The 24,479-nt window shown below is 38.1% G+C and overlaps 1 protein-coding gene across 2 annotated transcripts in view; it reads right to left on the bottom strand.

Moving 5' to 3' along the window:
- Positions 1–24,479, bottom strand: part of LOC110166391 (A-kinase anchor protein 2) — an 86,585-nt gene that overhangs the window by 52,261 nt on the left and 9,845 nt on the right. For both annotated transcript variants that reach the window (XM_020931629.2, XM_020931628.2), the window contains exons 2-3: positions 18,911–18,991; positions 4,525–4,646 (exon numbers count right to left, since the gene is read on the bottom strand). In XM_020931629.2, coding sequence (XP_020787288.2) covers positions 4,525–4,646; positions 18,911–18,991 — 203 coding nt within the window. The remainder of the gene's footprint in view (positions 1–4,524; positions 4,647–18,910; positions 18,992–24,479) is intronic.

The following is a 24,479-nucleotide window of genomic DNA, read 5'->3' on the forward strand; positions in this document are numbered from 1 at the left end:
CATCAACAGATGGAGAGACAGAGAGACTGTAGGCGTGGACTGGCAGGCATCCTTCTGTCAATCAGGCCTCTAGCAAAATATAAAAGAATGACGTATATGCCAAGAAGCTACTTATTCTTTTTTCACTTTTCTCCATACCAAAAACAACAAATATTTATGGACTAATAGCAACCAAAAACTGTAAATTTTACTTTTAATCATGTTAAAATGGTTTATCTTTTTCACTTAGCCACTTGATGTTATATACAGAGAGATTCCTGCATTCAAGATGGTCCAATAGTTTTCATTTTATCCTGCCTCCTTTACACACCCATTACACTATACTGACTTCTAAAATAAATATTACATAATGATCACAGGTGTTATAGATCATAACTATAAAACAGACAAAATAATAATAACATATTCCCACCTCTAGATTTCGAGATTCTGCCCCAATGTTTATAGTGCCATAACTGTATAGGATCAAGCAGTTCTGTAGATTTACATAAATATTGACTGAATCAAAATGACTTCACCTTTGACCTCATTTGCAAACAGTGAAATCTGATCAAGCTTTCATCAAAGCCCAGGCCTCTGAGTATTCATCTATGTGGTTTTAATTGTTTATGTAAGCAAAACTGCGCTTATTTTCTATCAAAGCACTCAACACAGCACGTCCATTCAGCCGCCGCTAAATGAATTGAGTTGTCCACAATCACGACTGTCCAGTGCCCCACAATGTCCGCTCTTTGACCATTCACCGCAGTCCTGTTTACACCAGACGCTTATGTTATTCCAAGACCATACGTTGTTGATGTTTCTCAGTCCAGGCGATAAGCTACAGTAGTTGGAGGGTAACAGAGTGTCTTTCATGGCGACATTTTGATAGATGAGGAGGTGGTGGCTGACTCACTGACAGCAAAATAGCCAACGCTGGATACAATTTACAGTCACTGCTCACTGGTGTGCATCCACTGGTCAAATTATTTCAGGCAAGTCCATTTTAACTGCAAGAATATGCAAAGTGGACTGGTTTTATTGTAATTTTCTTTAGAACGTGGCTAGTACCTCACAGCAAGAAGGTTATGGCTCCTTTCTGTGCAGACACTGCGGTTTCCCCATCAACATAAAACAGGCACAATAGCTTGTTGATGACAACCAGCTCATAAAGTTTAAAGTGGGACTAAACACCTAAACTCCACCCAAAACCACATTTCAAATTGGTGCCTGGAGAACTAAAGGAAAGAGTGACAGGGGAGGAGGGATGGGATTGGGACATATGAGGAATAGTGTGATTGGTCAAACAGGTATCCACACTTCAAACTCTGAGGAATAATTTAGGGTAGTCGTCTGTGATGTCACAAGCCAGAGCACACTTTTTTTTTTTACCACAAAGCAACAAATATATAGCCAGGCTGGCGCCATCTACTGCCTCCACTCAATTTAATTTCTCTCCAGCAAATAGGTCAGAAATCAAAATACAATAGACGGTTCGCAAAAACCCTGGAAGTGCAATTTCGGGCACCAGCCAATCTGCGAAGAGCTATACATTCAGTGTTGTCAACGATTCCCAAGATCGAGGATTTAAAGCTAGAATAAAGAGAATGCTCGGTGAATTTCATCAAGGGGAAAGACATTATTACCTTTCTTCCTAGGAGATTTGGGAAAAGCGTAATGTACCAGTTAGCCCAGTTAGCGGTGCATTACATATGTGACTACCAAATAGCAGCAACTGGTTAAATGATAAAAAGTACCCGCCTACCTTTGAGCGAATACTAACACTGCAAGGTCAGACGGTTTCTACAAAGTGAAATAAAGTGAAGCCGGCTAATGAATCAGGTTAGCAAATATATGTAATTTGCACTAAAATAGCCAAAAAATTACTATGAACAGTAAACAGGACTATTCAAATATACGATTTATGCAACTGAATAGCAAAAAAAAATTGTTTAGTGTTTAGATTTAGTGTGCAGTTCTACTTTAAATGTACACTATGTAACGTTTTGGTTTGGGGTCCGTCACCCTCTTTTTTCTATGGATATGTCTTGGCTCTACCTGGAATGCTCCACAGTATAGCATGAAACAGCTCTACTTTACAATAATAATTTTTTTATAGCTCAAAAATACATAGAAAAACAAGTATTCTGTCTGTGAGCGGGGTTGCGTCTCCACAGATCTGACCAGTAACATGGCCTGGTTTGGTCTCCATGATGATAGAAAGTTTTAATACCATACTGTGAATCATTTCAGACAAAGCAAAGACATCTCCATGGCGAAAAGCTTTTGACGGACCCTCCACCAGAAAAGTTTCCAATGCACCTTTAAGTACAATCAATATACTTGTTGTTTCTTTGGGCAAGACACTTCACCCGCTTCTGGATCTCTTTTTTGTAACAGTAGCAGTAAGTGGAGAGGCCACTGGCACAGATAAGCAGCCACGTCTTTGTCAGTAAGGCCGGATGCAGCTCTGCCTATAATAGGAACTAACCATTTACTTGTGTCCAAAAACATCACAGTTACATCACCAGACCTTCCCACAATGCATCACTAGAACACCCTTTGTGGGGGCATAGCATTGACTTAGATTCATTTCCTGGAGTCTGATTTTGTAGTGACTGTATTGTACCCACACACACAGAGCTTAGAGTGTGCCAATGATACCATGAGCTGGCACTTTATTTGGAACACCTATGATCTCACCTTCATCAGGGAATGAGTGACTATCAGAGCAGTGCATGATGGTAGTCAGGAAGCTCCTCCCAGACAACAAAGGAAACACACCCTGAGTAACACCACCGTCCCTTTCACTTTTTCTTCAGCCTTGGAAATCACACCCTAATTTAATTTTCCATTTTATATTTCATTATATCCCTGCTGTTTTAATCCTAACTCATCTGCCTTGTGTTATAACACCTATTTCACCTATTTGACATAGTTTTTATGTTAGAATATTTTGGTTTGAATTAAATATTAAATAATCATTATGCACTATGTACCTTTTCTGGTGTCGGATCTGCTTATCTTTATGATATGTTATTACTTTGCATGGAATGTTCCACAATATGGCGTTAAAATTCTCCACAATGCTGCCAAGTTATAGGTCAGATCTGTGAAAAGGTGAGCCCACTTACAGTAAGAACACACGTTTGTCAAGATAGATAAGTCCAGGCAAAGCAATGACATCTCTATCGAAACAAGATGCAAAGTTACATCTTCCAACTTTAACTAAATATTCTAGATCAGCCTAAAACAATGTCCAATTTCAAATTACAGTGGTCCCTCATTTATTGTAAGGGTTACGTTCTAAAAATAACCCGTGATAGGTGAAATCCGCGAAGTAGTCAACTTTATATTTTACAATCATTATATCTGTTTTAAGTCTGTAAAACCCCTCACCACAAACTTTATACACTTTTCTCAGAGGGGACACTGCATACACCACGGACTGAACCAAGACTAAACCAGGACTAACCCAGGACGGAAGAGGAGGACTAAACCAGGACTGAACTGGAACTAAAACAGGACTAAAACAGGAGTAAACCAGGACTAAACCAGAACTGAACCAGGACTCTCTGTTGGGACAGGCTCGGGGGTGACCGCAGGAGAAAGGACCAGTGTTCCGGCATAGAGGTCTACCCGGCACTACCTGCCCGCATACCTGTCCATAAAATTCCATAACTTTAAAACCCGCCCGTTTCAGCAGCTACTTGACCCGGTGCAGGACTCTGTTACAGTGATTCTACCTTCCTTCAGCATGCCCAGAAGTCCAACTTTTTGTGCGATGCTTTGCATCTTCCACTGCCTTTTGGGTGCGACCACAGGAGCCTTTGTCGGTGGAGAACGTTTCATCGACTGACGTTTTGTCGGGGAGAAAAAGTCTTAAGAATCACCCTGCTAGCAATGTATGTAAATTTGGCATCTGAACGCATTCTGTACTGTACAGGAGACACGGCACGGAGGAGATTGATTGACAGTGGTCTACAGCCAATCAGGATGCAGGGGGAGGAACGCAATGCATATTCATACACTGTAAAAAATTCATGCAAAATTGTACTAAAAAAAATCTGCCAAACAGCAAGATCGCACAGGTGAACTGCGACATAGTGAGGGATGACTGTAATCCAATGTAATCCACTCAGAATGCAATACATTTTATTTTGTTATTTCTTCTTATTTCAGAAAGTGGTTACGCTATGAAAAACTTCCTACTGGTTTGTTTAGATTTCTACAAATTGGTTTTCTAATATTATCCAGCTACTTTTGAATTGAATTCCAAGAAAATACTCATAACTTTGACAAAACAGATCATTTTTCCTACTAAAGCAAAAAAGTGAGGCACTTGTCTTTAAATTAGCCTAGCATGCTCAACTCACTAACCCACTTAAATAACCACTTTAGCATCCAGCTGCTAATATGCAATGCAGATGTGTAGCTGTCGAGGTGCACATCTGTTTTGCATCCCTCTCTTGACGTCACAAGCTAATCTAATGGGCTCTGTGTCTAAACAATGGACAAAGCAGCGTGCGGAGTGGTGAAGCCTACCTTTGGATGATGTCCTCTAGCCTCTTCCCCTGCTCTTCGTCCTGCTCCAGCTGTTTTCTTCGGGCCTCCTCTTCCTCCACTACAGTTCCCTGGAGCAGCCATCTCTCCCGCATAGCTTTGGACTGAAGAAAGAAAACAAACATAGTATTGGTTTACAGTAATGGTATATACTACACCCACAAATTTCTGTGTTGTTACATGTAAAACTGGTCACATGTGAAGGGACAGAAATGTAGAAAAGTAGCAATGAAGGAGCAACAGAGATATAATGGCTCTTATAAAGATGAAACAAATATAATAAAGGCATAATAGCTCCAATAAAGTTATATTAAATGCAATGCAGGTGTAATAGCTCACTAAAGGTCATGTTTTTCATTAACTGCTAACACATAACATATTTAGATCACCATGCTACCTTGGTAACACTTAATTTTAGGGTACACTTATTAACATCCAACAACAGCATAGTTAGTAGTAGTTAGCATAGTTGTAGATGGCTAATTTGTCATTAATTACTGTTTATTCAGTCCTTATTAATGTCTAATTCCCCATAAGCTTATTCTGCTATTAGTTAGACATTTACAAACACTTTCCTATTAATATACCCCTTATTACTGCTTAATATGATAGTAGGTCATTTTTGTCCATGAATTATAATTCTAATAAGCTTTTGGTGCAAAAAAATAAGAACTACATTACTTGTGGTACTAGTCCTTAACAACCCTACCTTATTGAAAACATAATTAATATACAAAAATGGCCTAGTATCATATTAATAAGCAGTAATAAGGACTGTATTAATAATAGTGTTTGTAAATGTCTAACTAATAGCAGAATAAGCTTATGGGGAATTAGACATTAATAAGGGCTGAATAAACACTAATTAATGACAAATTCACCATTTACAACTATTAGCAGGTAGTTAGATGTTAATAATTGTACCCTAGAATAAAGTGTAACCGTTACCTTTTACTGCTTTGAAAATGCTATATTCGCCAAAACCACACAATGCTCTGAGTCCCCCGTCCTTTTGCTCTCCACGTCAGTCATACCCCCTTCAGAGTGCTATTACATTACAATCAGTATCCTGCTTTTGTATATTTATGGAAAATTGCCTTGCGGGAGCTCGTGGGTTGAACATCATAGTGCTAGTCAAGTTTGGGAGCCACTCACACATGCATGGATGACATTTAAAACCTCTTCAAGCATGTTTTTGATGAGGAAACAACAAAGTCAGTTTAGCATAATCCCCCCCTCTTTAATCTTTAATGAATGTCAGATTAAGGTAATACATGTTTAACAGCTGTTTTAACAATGCTGACAAAAGCTGTAACAAACAAAGGTATTAAACTGCAAGAATGGTGAACAAAGTCGTAGAAGGAGTATCAGAGTGGAAAACAGTGATTTGTATATTTTGGTAACATGTATTACACTGTACTTTATTACATCTAGTACACATCTATTACAGCTATTAAACCTATTAAGTGCTTACACATCACCAGGACTTTACCATTACCAGTGGCAACACATGTAATTACACAGAAAATGCGTGCAGGGATCTAATCAAACCAAATGTTTTATTTATTTAATTTATGTTGTTTGAACATCTATGACAGCCTAATCCTAGAGAACAGAAAATAGGTCTCCCTTTGTAGCCTGTTTGTGGTATTTTTAGCTCTTGTTAGCAGCCAGATGAGTTCTATTACAGCGGGAGACAGGGCATTTAGAAGATGAGTGCCAAGTGACTACAGCAGACAAATAAACACGCAGGCCCTAATGCACAGTATTTACACAGCACACATGGACTCACTGTGCTCAACAATAGGCCCTTGTGTTACAGATGGACGTAATGAAAGTCTGGTTTAAATGTTGGTGTTGAAAAATGACAATTTGTAAGTAGTAGTGAGTTTTCAAAAAGAATTTCTGTTCATTCTTAAATAAACTGTGGGAAAAGTAGTAGTAGTAGCACTAGCTAAAAGACACTGGTGTTTCAGAATGTAAGTGATAAAATGATAAAATAGAGTGGCAGTATAAACCTGATTGCGATTGTGTCCTTTGGCAAGACATTTTACATTAAGCAAACACAGATACTGCTTGATCCAATGGTTGTATCTGACTGGAAGCTCACTCCCACCGCTCGGATTTGGTCTTGATTTAGTCTTAGCACGGCATTTACTGGCAGCAGTGGAAATTAACCATAGAGAAAAACTATCCATTAAAGCAGTGTGACCGGCATGCTAATATAAGCATGCAGTTGTAGTGAATGTAATTTGATGGCAAAAATGCTCAGAATTAATCTGACAAAGATATATGTATTTCAAAACTGCGTAGGAGTTCTACCTAAAGAAGATATTTGCTTTCCTTTGTGTATTGGCTATTGGCCATCTCCAGCAAAGGCCGATATTTTGTTCTCCATGTCGAGAGGAGCCAGTTGAGGTGGCTCGGGCATCTGTCCCGGATGCCTCCTGGACACCTCCCTCGGGAGGTGTTCCGGGCACGTCCCACCGGGAGGAGGCCCCGGCGAAGACCCAGGACACGCTGGAGGGACTATGTCTCTCAGCTGGCCTGGAAACGCCTCGGGGTCCCCTGGAGGAGCTGGAGGATGTGTCTGGGGAGAGGGAAGTCTGGGAGTCCCTGTTGCCCCCACGACCCGGTCTCGGATAAGTGGAAGAAAATGTTTGGCTAAACCAGCTGCCTAAATGTGCATGAAGAAAGCTTTATTTGAACACCTCTAAAGAGACCAAGGAGGGTACTGCATAAATGTGACTCCACTGCTCTCTTAGCCAGTTTGTTACCAAAATTGTACCTATGATGTAACAAACCAGGGAAAATTCTAACAAAATAATTTCTGATGCAATCGTTAGTGGAGACAGATAGTGTGATCAGGATGGGCCTGTATAAATAGGACTTTTGGGTAATTAGAGGTGTGGCTGAGGTGAGTAGTGGTTTGCTGGAGAGGAGCAGTAGGAGGATGAGGCTCCTGAACCTCAGTCAATCGTATTAACCCCATATGAATATAACAAGTGTGAATGCTACAAAATGCAACCCCAGGTATGCTTTCTGATGAGGGAACAATATTTTAACATGTTACAAGCTTAACAAAGTGAATTTTCCATGAACCTTTAAAAGGAGTTTGGTAAAAACAATGTAGATGTAATGTAGAAAAAAACAGATAATATTTATGCAATGTAGACAGTAACACTTTTCAATTGCCAAAACATTCCAACTCAACTCACTATAAAACACAATCTTTCCTTCCCTATAAACCAATCGAAACCCGATTCTCTCTGTATTTGCAGATGGATACCAGAGCCCCATGCTAGCTTACATTGTTATGTGACCTAGCTCATCCTCACCTTTAGCTGTTTACTGCCAGAATGCTGCTTGCCTGGCTCTCTTCATATAAACAATCACCAAAGTACACAGGCTTCCTCTGCCTAGATGTCTCTGTATACTTTCTTATTCAAATACACCCATCTGATCTGAAGCCTTCACCAGCTGCTGTTAGAATGTGCCATCTGCCCCTTCTGTTTGTGGAAGAGTGACACTCAAATTAGACACAGGTTAGGAGCATGGGATAGTTAGTTTTCTAATGGGAAAGACAGAGGACATCTGATTATAACATTGATGGAGTTACCTTAACAGCTATGCGGTTGGAGGATGGAAGTTAGACATGTGAGACTGGTAATTTAGTGACCGCAATTGCATATGGTTAGAATGCAATAACGTCCAAAAGGCAGCATTTTACATGTTAAACTGTATTATCGTTCTGTTTCCTATTGCTTGGTAAAGTAAATGAGTGTAAATGAGAATAAAGAAGAATAAAGAAGATGTTTCTTTGTGCTTTTAAGGACAGTTTATACATTTATCAAAAGTGTGGTTACCTGATGAATACAGCTATAGCCACTGCATAACTACGTCTGCTTCAACAATTGCAACTAATGGGATTTCAGAGGCGGATCCACAGAAGGGGTGGAAGGACTTTAGCCAGTACGACAATTGTTTTATATTTTGCACACATTTTCGAAGTAAACTGTTCAGATTAAATTCAGAGATTTGAAATACATTGTAAACTTACATATATGACAATAGGGGGGGTGCCATTTGCCATTTGAGATGTTATTGCTTTGCTTGGAATGCTACACAGTATGGCATTAAACTTTTGAATCTCCATGGAGACAAGTAACTGACCACACCAGATCAAGTTGCTGGTTAGGTTGTAACTTACAACTTGGACAGTATAAACACTAAATACATAAGACAGATAGACAGATAATGCCATACTGCAACATTTCAGGCAAAGCAATAACATCTCCATGGAAAAGCAGGTGATGGACTTCACACAAGAACAGTTACATAATGCACCTTTAAGAATACTTATGAACATTATGAAACATAAGTTGTTCTCCCATAAGTTATGTATTTAAAAATGCAGTGTCATCAAGACTCAGTAATGGCCTTGTGCTGACTGACCAACAACTAAAACCCATTGGAACGCAACATGAAAGAAACTTCTAATTCCAGTTCAGTGCAGTTAAATAGGCATAGATAAATAGCAGTGGTCTAATTGTGTTTCCTCTGAGAAGCGCTGTGCTCTTTGCTCTCTCTCACGCTGTTTTACAGACTTTCCACTTCCTCGGAGCGCTGACACATAACCACTGTGTGCTGCTGCTGCTACGGAGGAGGAAGAGGAGGAGGAGGAAGAGAGGGGAAATAATGCTGGCTCCTGTAAGTTGCGTACAGAATTTACTCACGTTACTATAGTGACAACTTTAGTCATCTTTCCACATCAAATAACAAACTCTAAGGCAAGGTTGCATCATACTTTACTCCCACAGCCCTCTACCTTTCTGCAGTATGAAGTGTGTAGCTAGATTTGTAGGCTTGTTTACATGTTTTAATCCCCATGGGAAAAGCTATTATGATAGTCACAACAGCTAATCAGCGCCAGCCGCCTCTCTGACCACATTTACTGATAGGGGGAGTGTCTTGCCCAAGAAGCCAGCAGCAGTGGTTTTAGTGGGGATATTACCACAGATAGAAAAGGTGGGAGAAGTATCTTGCACAAGGATGCGACAGAGGGATCTAGCTACTACTCTAACTTTGGATTCAAGTTTCAAGATTTACACTCTAACCATTGTTACACTCCAGCCTACATTTTTCTGTAATACACAATGGTCACATTTTTATATAGCCCAAAGTGCTTAACATCAAGGAACCACTCACCTATTCACACACACATTCATACACCAGGTGAAGTGGGTTAAGTTCATCTGTGGGATTCAAACTAGGGCCCGACCGATATATTGGTTGGCAGATAGTATCGGCCAATATCGGCTCTTGGAAACATTTTGGTAATCGGCCTAAATCTTGTCGATATGGGCTGATATTTCACGTGGGCATGTTATACCTCATTATAAAGCTTAGACTCTCTACATTATGTTCATTTAATCCAATTTACAGACAGATAAATGTCCTAATATGTGGCACCGCATCGGTGTTTATATGTGGAGTCATTTGTCTGTGTCTGTGGCCATACTACTGAACCCTGAACACCCCCAGAGTCACGTCACTCGCGTGCACTTGTTTACACCCGCAGACATATATCCATATGCAACACTGAAATTATATTCTTTTTACGGACAATTGGTTTGAGTCTGGATTAAACGGGCATTTATTATTGCACACGTGTGATCTGAGAGCAGCCTGTGTAAGCGATGAGTGTTGGAAATGTGTCTGTTTTGAAGCTAAATTTGGTTATTTCTTATTTATTAGCGATTAGCTGCTGTAGCTCCCACACATAAACAACCTGTTTTCTCTTCTATTGGCCTATTGTAAAGTGACTATATTGGCCGTATATATGTTACTGGACCTGCATTGATATGTACATGAACTGTGAACAGAGGTGTGAATGATGACATTTATGCATATAATTAATTACCGCGACGTGGCTAAAGGCTTATAGCGCTAGTTTACTTTCTTTACTAGTAGCTAGAAAGTGATGTAAAAATGCCATTGGGCCGACCTCCTGTCTGTAAATATGACAAAAAGAGGTAGATTAACAATAAATGTTGCCTAAATAAACACAAGTTAAAATCCACTAGAGCCAAACCTAAGTTTCTTAAACAAATCAAGATTTACAGTGGATTTTTACATCACTAAATATATCTGCAATTATAGCGGCTATCGGCAGCTCCAACTACCATTTTATTGGTATCATATCGGCCACAACAAAATCCATATTGGTCAGGCCCTAATTCAAACCTTTTGATCAGTGGACAAACACTCTACCATGTGAGCTACTGTCGCTCAGTTATACTTGTCAAAGCAAAACCACATGACATGTAACTAAAGTACATACTTTATTTAGACCACACAAAATGCAGGATGATTATAATTATGATTATGATATGGTATAAAGATAGAAGATATTTGCACTTCATAGCATATTGGCTGTCTGCCTTAAATCTTCCAACAGAAGTTTATACTTAGCCCAACCAGCTGCTTAAATATGCTTGACTGTATGCAAAAAGCTTTATTTCAACACTTTAGTCAAAAGGGTGTACTGCAAAAATGTGACTACACTGCTCTCTTATCCAGTTTGTAGTAAAATAGGGTTGCGGTTGAGTTTGGCCCTACATAAGCCCCAAAATATTGGCAGACCTTATCAGCATAATTGGTATCAGACATGAAAAAATAAATAAAACTGGTCTCTAAAACAATATGATGAGGTTATGATTCAAAATTGCCTAATGATAAAAGCTATATTTCCATTGAAAAAACAACTCATCAATAGACCAACTTCTAAAATTCAAAAACACATTATTTGTTGAATGTCGGTTTTCCCCTTGTATATTTACATGTAGCCGTGTCAGATTAGCGCCTGTTAGCCTGCAGACCCACCACCCAGAAGTCCTTATCATCACTCATTTCCTGTCCCAGGCTGCACTGAGCAGGGCCCCTGGAGAGCCCACTACAAAAACTGAGTACTCCCAGGTAGTACTGTGGCACTCAGGCGTAATGCTCATTATATGGGAGTGTCGGAGCTGGCTGATTACATCTAACCACACTGCAGTTTTTCTTAAAGTTCTTAAAGAGACTGAAGGGGCACTACGAAATATTTCTTACATGGTGGGGGGTCGGCTACCTGCTTGTTTCAGAAGAGATGTCATTGTTTTGCTTTGAATGTTCCACAGTATGATTGAATTATTTGGGTAAAAATACCAATAGCAATTTTTTGGACAAGCATTGTGATCAGTTTTAATAATGGTATTCTGTTCATTGGCGCTCAGAAAAATTTACTAGCAAAAACTGAAATATGAACTAATAATCAATACAAATCAAATATGCTAGTTAATGCCATACAGTGAAACATTGTAGACAAACATGGGGACTCTCCACCAGAAAATAATTTCCTCTCTGAATTTCCCTGAGGATCAATAAAGTTGAAGTCTAAAAGTTCCATAGTGCATTTTAAAGCAGCAGTCAATAAAATGATACTGCTGACAAGTTGATAGAGCACAAACATAGGCTACATGTTTTGCAGAAAATTGATGGTTTAGCATTTGTAATTAGATTGCCAGAAAGACTAAGATTACAGCTAAAATAAATTGTAATTGAGAGAATTATACATTTTAAAGTTACTGTTTTTCTTTCCTTATGTCTCTGCTTTTATTTAGAACTTATCATGTGAAAACCAAGCCCTTGCCTGGTCCCAAATCCTAAATATTTTCTGCAGAATAGCAATGTCCAGATGCTTTCTTTTCATGTTTTCAATAACAGTTCTGACCCATTTTCTGTCTGCTTATTGACAGCAAAAAGCACCTGCACGCAACTATGGTTATCTAAAACTAGAAAAAAAGAAATATGTCTGACAAATTCAACAAAATAACATATATCACAATAAGTCACTGATGCTTTGATAAACTAGCTCTAGTGTAAACTGTATAAAACTAAACAAAACATATAAGTCTAACACTGTGTACCTTATTTTCCGAACTAGTTACTCCGGAGTATAAGTTCCACCAGCCAAAAAATGCGTAATGAAGAAGAAAAAACATATAATAAGTCACACTGGACTATAAGTCGCACTTTTTGGGGAAATATGCTTTATAAAAATCAGAGACCAGGAACCGACATTTCATCTTGAAAGGCAAGTTATAGTAATAACAACAGAATAGAGAACAAAAGGCTGAATAGGCGTTAATATGTTAATGTAACATATAAACAGTTATTCAGATAATTATAGCATAAAAATCATAACATAAGTTTACCAAACTCACAATCTCACTCCAAATCACTACATCCATTGAATTCTTCATCCTCGGTGTCACTTCTGCGTGACCTCCGGAGATAAACCATAGATCCATGATGTAAATGGAGCGCCACTTCCTCTTCTGTGTAGCTGTCATTAGACTCAGCATCAGATCCAGTTAGAATTATTCCAGCCTTTCTGAATCCCAACAGGATGGTTTCAGTTGTCACTGAAGTCCAGGCTTTGTTGATCCATTGAGTGACTTCCAGTAAAGTTGCATGGTGAACCTGCCCGGTTACCGTGAAGCTGTGTTCTCCATCCCCGCTTTCCGCCAGTAAATCACAAATTTCTCGCTCACTCCAAACTTTCTTTCTGCTGCTTGATTACTGTTTTTGGCTGAATATTCACTATTTGCAGCAAGACAGCGGCTATTTCTACAGAAGGCATGCGCAGTAGAGTGCGAAGTGACAGTGGTACAGGAGTAATAGTAGTACTAGATACTGACACGCGACCCTAGAGCGCCCTCTAGCGGTTGTCAGTCTAAAAATTTTAATATATAAGTCGCACCGGAGTATAAGTCGTGAGACCACCCAAACCATGAAAAAAAGTGCGACTTATAGTCCGAAAAATACGGTAACTTTTTTTGTCTGCTACCTGCTTGTCTACATGAAGATTGTTATGCCTGGAATGTTACACAATGGCATTAACACAACTGTAGCATCACTGGCATGTCACCATGGAGAAAAACTGAGTAGAGGGGGTTGTAAAGACGGGGTATTACACTTCTTCTGTGGTATTGATTGCTAACACATTACATATTTAGATAAATATGTACTATGTGTTTAGTACATTTCACTTTAATTTTTGATGCTTTTAGTCACCATTCCCTTTGCTCCCTGTGAAATCACTCCCCCTTCAGGGCTCTATCACAACACAATTGGCATGCATTTCCCTAATGAAACTACTGTGTTTGTGAAGCTGTAGTGTATTATTTTGTATCAAGCTTTTGTATATTTATGGGAAAATGTCCTGTGGGAGCTTGGGTGATGTAGGCTGATCTTTGGACAGAATCATACTGAGAACCGTAAGGAGGGTTGGAATAGAGGCCAGGAGAGATCGTAGATTACTCATACCTGCATGGATGACATAAAACCTCTTCAGGCATGTTTTGATGTTATAACATGGTCAAAAAAGTAAATTTTTGCATAATACTCCCTCTTTAATGCCATACTGTAGAATATTCCTAAACTACATCTCCAGGCAAACAACCAAAACTACATCTCCAGGGAAACAACCATAAAAGTGACATAGGGCACCTTTAAATGCAAGTATAATGTTAATGTGATCTGAGCACCAGCAATGCATTTTTTCTTGGTACATATGGCTTTTATTGTCAACGTAATATTTCTATAAATGGGTGTTAGACTTTGGAAAATACCAGCCACTAAAACTCAGACTTTTTCAATAAAGCACAAATACATGCCAATGGTTCCAATTAGAGAATGGAATGTATTTTTATAGGTTGAACTGGGCTGGTTACCATCACCATCAATACATGTGGTACAATCAGGGTCAACAGAACACGTGAATACGCCCAACATCTGTGCTAAGTTTCATAAAAGCACAGCTGTAAAATACTTCTGCCCCTTGGTCAATGATTATAGGGGAAAATATTAATAATCAGACTTGTTCAGTAGTGCTTTATGCCTTTACATTAATTGGTAAATGGAGGCTTAGTTTTTGCATTAAGTCCTGTGCAATTGGAGTCTATCAATATAGATACATAATAGTTTTGAATAGTTTTGCCATGCCCCTTTTCAATCAACTATCGATCAGAGCAAGAATTTCTTTGGTCGACTACAGCCCTACTGTTCATAATAGAGCCTAATCTCAAATCATTCAGACAAAGCTGGCAATTACCGTATTTTCTGGACTATAAGTCGCTTCAGAGTATAAGTCTATAAGTCGCTTCGGAGTCGCACCAAAAAATGTGCAATGAAGAAGAAAAAATATATGTACGTCACACCGGACTATAAGTCGCACTTTTTGGGGAAACGTATTTTATAAAATCAGAGACCAGGAACCGACATTTCATCTTGAAAAGCAAGTTATAGTAATAACAACACAATAACAGGCTTAATAGGCATTAATATGTTAAAGTAACATATTAACAGTTATTCAGATAATTATAGCATAAACAACAGAACATAAGCTTATCAAACTCCCAGTCTCACTCCAAATCAACAAATCCATTGAATTCTTCATCCTCGGTGTCACTTCTGCGTGACCTCCAGAGATAAACCATAGATCCATGAGGTAAATGGAGCACCGCTTCCTCTTCTGTGTAGCTGTCGTCAGACTCAGCATCAGTTCCAGTTAGAATTATTCCGGCCTTTCTGAATCCTGACAGAATGGTTTCGGTTGTCATTGAAGTTCAGGCTTTGTCGATTTATCCAGTGATTTCCAGGAAAGTTGCATGGCGCGACCCGGTTGCCGTAAAGCTGCGTTCTCTCCATCTCCGCTTTCTGCCAGTCCCTCGCAAATTTCTCGCTTACAAACTTTCTTTCTACTGCTCAATTACCGTTTTCGGCTGCATATTTCACTATTTGCAGCAGAACAACGGCTTTTTCTACAGGAGACATGAGCAGTAGAATGCGAAGTGACACTGGTAAGGGGTAATAGATACTGACACACAAGCCTAGAGGGACCTCTCGCAGTCTGAAAATTTCAATATATAAGTCGCACTGGAGTATAAGTTGCAGAACCACGCAAACCATGAAAAAAGTGCAACTTATAGTCTGAAAAATACAGTAGTGACAGTTATGCAGTCAAAATTCAAAATACATAAATTTTTATCTTTTATTTAGTTTGATATTTTGCCAAACTTTAAGAAACTTTATTTTCTGTTTGGAATGCAACAAATTTTATAGCACGGAACAACAATAATAGTCCTACAGTAGAGAATTGTCTAATGTCTGTAAACAAACTTCTTCTCCTTTAAATATGTTGAAATTTGACCACTAATATGTTCTGTGATTGTACAAAGCGAATTAAGGCATAATAATAATAAACACAGAGACATTACACAATCTACAGCAAATGATGTTCACAATCAAATCTACATTATAAAAATGGTAAAGGCTGAAGTTATTTAGGTAGTATTCATTGCAGAGAAAACAAACCATTCAGTCTCTGTGGGGTGTTATCGTTTTCAAATCTGCTAACGCTGTAGTTTAGACCTCTACACATGTATGTTGCCAAATGCATGAGGTTTTTGTATTAGTTTAACAGTTCATATTTCGGTCTGTTCACAAACGCTAATGCTCCTGGACATCTTGAAAACTCAATGTGGAAAAAACGAAACAGTGCCAAGATGGTTCAGCACACATACTACATAGTTGGAAACCTCCACTTAAAGGAGTACTACGTCACTTTTTTGCAATTCCCCACAGTATGACATTAAACTTATCAAGCTTGCGATAATTCAGTTACATATGTTTTTATTGCTCATATACTTAAGATATATGACCTGTAACTTGACTTGGTGGTGCCATCTATTGTATCCATGATAGGGATGCACCAATACTGATACTGGCACGAATATCAGTGCTGATAATGAAAAATTTGCTAGATCATGTATCAGTTCCATGGTATCAGTTTAGCCAATAATCTGGTGGGATTTTAATTAAATGTAGCAAGACTATTTACAAGATGATTTTGGTTTGAACATTTATTCATGCTAATTTGTGCAGTAGTGATTTGAAGGATAAATAACAATTGAATATTTTGCCATTTTCTGCCCATAGTATCAGTTAATACTATACTGATACTAATACTGCAGTTAATCAAAGCCATAGTATTGATATCTGTATTGGAACTGAAATAATTTGATTGTATTATATAGTGCTCCTTTAAATATGCTACTGTTTTGAAGAACAAAGTGATAGGATGTTACTACTGCCTAACTTGGCTTAAGCAATTTCACATTCACTTTGAATAATACCTTCTTTCCACCTGACAGAATCTAAACAAAATCCTTCTCACTTTGTTTTACTTCAAGTTTTAAATCCCCCCCTTCCTGTGTGCTGTTGACATTTCCAAATTGGCCACATTCTCAGCCTTATAAACATCTCCCTGATTATTAGCGCATCGGGCCTGTGTTTACTGAAATTAAAAGGCGTCTCTGTGGGAGCGCCTGGCAGTCATTACCCAGGGTTCACTTTGTGTGCACTGGATTCTGATGTTTTTTTTCTGAAGCAGTCAAAGTGTCAGATCTCTCTCTTTCTATCCCGTTCAGCCAAAACAAATTGTACTCGACCAAGCATGAATCATCCAATTTTGTACTTTTTACCTGTCAATACATTTTAAGTCCAATTTAATGGTGTAAAAATAGCAAAACACTTTTGAAATGAAATACTGGAGACCATTTTATAACACTAATGCTGTTACCTCAGTGATATCTCAAGTTAAAGTGTGCCTATATTTTGTGAGCAGCTATAAATATGAAGAACAATAACACAGAACCTGAAATGTAATATGTATATGTATGTGGGTAAATGTAATATAGTGTATAATGCGTCATAATTATCAAATCCTTTACAGCTTATGTATTACTAGTTACACTGGATAGATTGCTGATTAAAAATTTCATAGTAGGGACCCAAAAATAAATGTTTTTGCAATTTAAGAAATTGGTTTAGCCTGGTTTAGCCCTGGTTCAGTCCTGGTTCAGTCCTGGTGTAGTCCTGCTTCAGCCCTGCTTCAGCCCTGCTTCAGCCTTGCTTCAGCCCTGCTTCAGCCCTGGTTCAGTCCTGATTCAGTCCTGGTTTGCCCTAGTTCAGTCCTGGTTCAGTCCTGGTTCAGTCCTGGTTTAGTCCTGGTTCAGTCCTGGTTCAGTCCTGGTTCAGTCCTGGTTTGCCCTGGTTTAGTCCTGGTTCAGTCCTGGTTCAGTCCTGGTTTGCCCTGGTTTAGTCCTGGTTCAGTCCTGGTTCAGTCCTAGTTTTCTCCATCTGCTTGTCTGTTATTGACCAACCACTGTTTCACTGTTTGATTTTCTAACTTTCTGTTGGCTAAATCAATAATTTTGTGAAGCCCTGTGAGGTGACTGCTGCTGCTACAAAAATAAATGGAACTGAACTGAAGCAATCAACATGAATAAGACATGCATTAGTATGCTGTTGTAAGGGAACGCACAGTGGGTTGCTGGGTCAAGGTCCAGTGTGGTCAGATATCGGGTAAGGTATAACAAATAGGCACTGGACTTCTAGAATGGTTCTCGGGTGAGTGCATTTATTGTCAGCTGTAGGAAAAAAAATGTGTTGTAGAGTTCGTCTGTACTGTCTGTCTTACCTTCAACCTAAAATGACCAGTAGTTTATCTTGTCAACGCTTAAGACAGTCATATTGTGCTTTACTTAAAAATACAAAATGAACAGAGTATCTCTGTATAATCAAACATAGCTACATTTGTTCTGGTGTGCTAACCTAACCTCAAATTTGAACTAAATATTTAAAATTTGTTGGACTTGACTATTAATGTTTGTACTCCCAGTATTTTAGTTTTTTTTTTGTGTGTAGTTTTGTGTGTGGAGAGACTGGAACGTTCTGGGAGGGGTTTTTTTTGTCTTTTTTTTTTTCATTATGTCTAAAAAAAAGAAAGAAAAAAAAAGTCTCAATAATTTGTGGAAAACCTTGGCCACATACAGTTCACAAAAGGATTATAACTAACCAATTTATGAAAATTTTTCTGTTCCCATACTTTGCAATGGTGGATTATAAGAATACATCAAATTCCAGGCTTACACCATATACGACATTCAGAGTGTCTTGATTGAATATGTGGATTTGCTTCTTAAAAAGACACAAACTGAAGCTTCAAAAATAGATAATCTGACAGTGTAAACCATTATCTAACACATTGGAGTGGTCCGGCGGCTCCAAAAGCAGAACTAGAAATAGCACTACAAAAATAGAAGTCATGTGTAAATAAGTGTTCAGAATCTGTGTCACATTTAGCCAACAAAATGAGTAGTCCCAGGAGGATTTGTAAGACTCTCAGTTGAACTTTGAATCATATTTTCAACACATTCTGTAAGTGATACAAAACTAAACCCAAACAAGTGCCCACACCAACCTTGACATGTTGTAGCTGCAGCACCAGGTCATCCAGCTGGTGTCTTTTGTCTTCGATTTCTGCTTGTCGTTTTCGCTTTTCCTGTAAAGCAAAGGACACAAACATACAATTACATTTAGTAATATTTTGTTTTCATTATCATCTGCAAATTCAAGGCATTAATGCAGTTATGTCATTTTGGATTCTATAAAAATATCCTGTAGTAAAATAGTGGCAAAACTAACTTGTAAATGCAGTATTTCATGTCATATGCACAGATACCAAATTGAAATAAGGAAGAAATTATACAACTACATCCTACGATTTCAGGAAAAAATACCATTGTTAAAAAAATTGTTAAAAAGTAGGGATGTAACAATTAACAAAATATGATATAATATTGTCAAAGTATGATATATATATATATATATATATATATATATATATATATATATATATATATATATATATATATATATATATATATATATATATATATATAACAATACTATTGTGGACCATCACAATATACCGAATTACAAGTCTCTTTGCTTAAATGCAGCAATAGTGAAAAAAAGACAGAGGGAACTACATAGACCATGATCCTTTGCTCCATTTCATGTGTAGACTACAAGAAGGAATAACACTTCTAAGTACTTTTAAGTCTTAGTTCTTTGGATTATGTCTTGTCAATAGGAAAAATTGGCATATTAACAGTTTTAGCTGTTTAGCCTCCACAAAATATCACAATAAATATACCATGAGACGTATATATTGTGAAAATATTGTACAGAGAGATTTGGATATTGTTATATTCCTAATCGTGAGCCTCGCCACCATATCATAAGCTTTCCCACGATATTGCAATAAACAACAAGTAACAATAACTGTGATGCCCCATTTTATCCATTTGCTTGTGTTGTTGGATGAGAACTATGTGGGACAGTTGGGACAGTTGTTTCTCCGTCATGGTGCAAAACTGTAGTGAATGAAGGGACTAGATGGAGTAGCTGGAGCTAACAGTACAAACTGAAACATGTTCCTCACTCATGGTTCAACATCTGGCACAAGACCTGGAAAAATTGCTGTATTAAACATTTAACAAATTTCCATATATGCATTCATTTATTTATTTTAATTGATTGAAAATTGAAAACCGTTAGAGCTGTTTATGTCACTTAAGATAACACAAATCCAGACATAATTTGTATAGGGAGAATGATCTGAATAAATTAGATACTGTTTATTCTTATCAATAAATGTCTGATAAATAGCTAGAGACGCCATAAGGGAGAAAGATATGGATGACATAGGCTGAGTGGGTGAGCGAAGGAGGGAAGTAGATTATTAAAAGTGTCATGGGTCAGGGTTTATCAGTCCATCGAGGGGGTTATGGGTACACAGGCTATCTCCAGAAGACCATATGGGCCCTGAACCTTCAAGACCAAACTCGGGGTGAAATGGAGGTGATGAGACAGCCCCTAATAGCATTACAAGGAGGTGACTGATGATGGGACAAGGCAGTTTGGAGTATGGCAGGCTCAAAATGAACAGCATTAGTGAGTGAAAAACCAGGCAGTTATCTTTGACATAATGACTGAGAATGCAAACACAACAGTGGAGTTCGGAACTTGAGGTTAAGGCCATGAGATAGTGGGCTGCTTTCTCTCACCGGGATATGTGGGACGTTTCCTGTTCGCTAAATTTAACCACAGAGAAGGGAAAAACCCAGAAATGACCCGGTAAATACAAACACATAATAATGATGTAATGTTGAAAGACACTGTTAGAAAGCTGACTGATAAAATGTTGGTTTGAAAGTTAGTAAGAGTAATATGGTAATAGTAATAGTAGCATTGTGTTACAAGTGGGTAAAGTTGCCACAGTTATACTCAAGCAAAAGTAGTGGTTACTACTATTACCAAAGAAAAAAATGTGGTCCAAGGATTAGTCAAGTACTAAAAATGTACCAGTATTTGGGGAAATGTCCACTCAAGTATGACTAACCAGTCTGGGCATCTGATTCATGCATTTAACTTAATGTGACACACACTTTACAACTTGTCTGGTGGGGATGTTCTTGAATTCCTGTAAAGTTATCTTTTTTACAACATCTTTCAACAGGGTGACCTCTCCACAGATCTGGCCTGTCACTTGACCTGCTCCGTCACCTGCTTGTATCCACAGAGAAAAAAATAAGTTAAATGCCATACTGTTGAACATTTTAGGGACAGAAATAAACAGGTGGTGGCCATTTCACAAGAAAAGTTACATAGTGGACTTTTAAACAATCCACAAAATCTGGTGTTTTCAAAGGGCAACAATGAGAAAAACACAATCTGATAGAGCAGTGCAAGCAACACAAATGTTCAAGTCATTTAATCTCATCAACATTGGATTTATGGATTTACTCACAGTGGATTTACTCACGGTGGAAAAAGTAAGATGTCTGAGTCTGTATATTAAATCCATGAAGTAAAATCCATTCTTACAGTTTTCTTTTTATCTTAAATTTACTTGTGACTTTATCAGGCCTAGTAGCAGAAAAGCATGTTAGCGATCTCTTAGCAGGCTGTAAAAACATCTGATCCAAATGTGACCTAAGCTCTGTGTTCTCCAGGCCGCACATTGAGTTCACTCTCAGCAGCCACGACTGTCTTTCCCAGGGACAGTGAAGTACACATGGGTACATGGGCACCAGATGTCAGGGACTGTTACTGCGGCCTGGAAAGAGTAGGAGCTAAGTACAGGCTGCAAGTGAAACTGGACTGAAGTTGTTTGACTTGACAAATGGATGAATTTTTAAACAGATTTTTACTGTCTTAAAATTTGAAAAACATACGTGATTTATTTTAAACAATTAGCAGTGATCCAAACTTTCCTAAGTGTATATTTAGCTTCCTCATTATTCACTACGATGAGTTTATAAGCACTTTCAGAGGCCTGAGCGCAAAACAGAGATGAGTTTTGCAGTCATGGTGATGCACTCTTAACAACTACCATGCTAACTGCGCATCATTGTCATTTCCTCATTCTCAGAGAATAAAACACTATATAATCAGATGCAGACAGCACATAGCGGTCTCATTTCCACTTCTCTTTATAATTCAATACAATTCATCTGTACTGGGGCAAAACACATTTTGGTCAGCTACATGGAAAGAAATTAGTACAGTTAGTTAGAACTTAGATGCACTGTAAAAATGGCATAGTTAAAAAAAAAATGCATGAGATAAATTGACTTGAACTCAGTATATACTTGTATATCTTTTTCACTTTAGAAAACACTTAAGTCAAGAAATCTTAGGAGAAATATGTGAGATGGTCGTCCTTGTAAATTTACATTTGAATACATACATGCAAAGCCTATATGGGGATTGCTCTGCTGCCTGTTAAAAAGTACAGTGCATTTGAATCAATAATACAGAGGCTTGATACAGAAGCCAGCTGTTATCATAATGATCTATAGCAATGATAACTCAACAGCTAATTCACTTTTGGATAAATGAACTCAACAGAAATTCAACAACAGAAGTCTTACTATAGGCTAAATCATGTGATACCATAATCAAGTCTATCCAAGTCCATCCTCTGCATGTCTATTTGAGATTGGGACCAGTTAAAAGTCATAATAAATAGCATCATATCATATCATCATACTGCCCTCCCTTCAAATATTTTAGTTATGAAGCACTAAAGATAGAAACACATTGGAAACTGTAGGTCAATTTGGTACCAGGGCAACTAAACTGGAATAAAAGCAAAGTGTTATTTTAATCCCTCTAAGACTGAATGGCCCCACCTGTTGTATAAGTGATTTATATTGATAAGATAATACTAAAAAAGTAGTTAAAAATATGCACAAGAGGAACATCACTTATTGTCTATGAAGAAATAACAGCTGCAAAAGTAAGAAACTGGAAGTAAGAAACTTCCAAAATTCATGTTTGTCAAATTGTTGAGATTTTCTAATGTGACTCTACTATATCAAATGCAGGTGTAGACCACTGCAGACCACTGTAAACCAAACTTCTTGCAACATAACAACAGTTGTTTTGTATTGTTAAACTGACAGACTCCTAAAGTGCTGATATTTCCATTGTCTCTTTACACAAGAGCCAACCTCCTCCTCAGTCAAATATGTTGACATTCTGCCTGAGTGAAGACTCCCCCTCTCCTCCTCACCACCGCTCTCTGTCTTTGGCCCCACTTGGCCTGACTGTCTGGGCTCAGAGAGGGCACTTCTGTCATCACCACAGCGACATGTGGCAGCCCCGGCTTTATGAGAAGTGTGGATCAGACAGGCTCTGACAGCACATAGTGAAAACCAGCCTGCTACTGTAATGCTGATGAGTTAATATCAACTGTAAACACATTCAGATCATAAACCATGTCACTCTTTTATATTCACTGAAGTAGTAATGTCTACAGGTAATATGGTAGGTATTTAGGAACCCTTAAATTACTGCAGGGTTTTGCTATAATTGCCTGAAGCTCTGTCTCAAATTGGCAGGCCTTAAGTAGTCCATGTACCTTACTGCGAGATGGAAAATTGATGATATTGTAATTGTTGTATAAGAGATATGTTAAATTGGTATATGGAGTACATACAAAAAAGGAAATAAAAGGGTTGGAGTTGATAGAAAATACAATAAAAGAACAGATAATTGTGGTGTAATGTTATTTTTGTCCTTAATCTTTTTATACATAAATATATATATATTTTTTCCATTCAACTTATATTAAACTGTTTTAGATAACGTATTCACTGTTAATTTTCACCTCTTCCATTACTTCTTGGATAATATAATGAGTAGTTAAACAAAGTCAGCAAATACGTCAAGTACCATTGAAGAAGTATAATCTGCAGGGGTGGCAGAGGTCGAGGTGACCTGCTGTAGAAAAGTAACAGATCAGTGAATTGCGCACATGCCAACACACCCAGTTCAGTAAGTCAGACCACACAGGAGATCAGCTTCCACTTTACTGCTACTAATATGCAAATATTTACAGGAGAGAATACTATAAAAAAAACATGCTACAGGAAAGTAATGTATTGCCTTCAGGACCAAATGTAACTAGATTGTAATATTAATATTTTATCTTGTTAAATATTCATTTTATCAACTCCAGATTGGTGTTACTGAACCTCTCGTCTCATTGTGAACACTAGTAGCACATCCCTGACTGCCTGTCATGCCTGTCATGCCTCAGTCATGCATCAGAGCAGGTGGTGGACACAGAGTGGACACACATGCACAGAGACGCACGCACCCTGTAAATCATTAAGTATTTGTCACAATTTGAGTCAACAAAAAGAACTACTGTTAAGCAAACACAAGTGCAGAAGACCTGGTGATTCAATGATTTATCTGTAACTTGCAACTGTTTTATAGATAAATCCAAGATATGAAATTATTTATTCCCTCACAACATTCTAGGAACATTGAAATGACAGCCATAAACACCTTTCTGCAAGGCTAAGTTATGTACATAAGTTTCATCTGTAAGCTCAGGTCCACTCCACATGCCACAGTGTCCTGTCTGACAGCTGCTGCTAATTTTGAACTCCTATAAAGCTCTGGCATGT

This window comes from Boleophthalmus pectinirostris, unplaced genomic scaffold (genome assembly GCF_026225935.1).
Source record: "Boleophthalmus pectinirostris isolate CB_2022bp ecotype Guang Dong unplaced genomic scaffold, ASM2622593v1 HiC_scaffold_18, whole genome shotgun sequence".
In the NCBI taxonomy this organism is placed as follows: domain Eukaryota; kingdom Metazoa; phylum Chordata; class Actinopteri; order Gobiiformes; family Gobiidae; genus Boleophthalmus; species Boleophthalmus pectinirostris.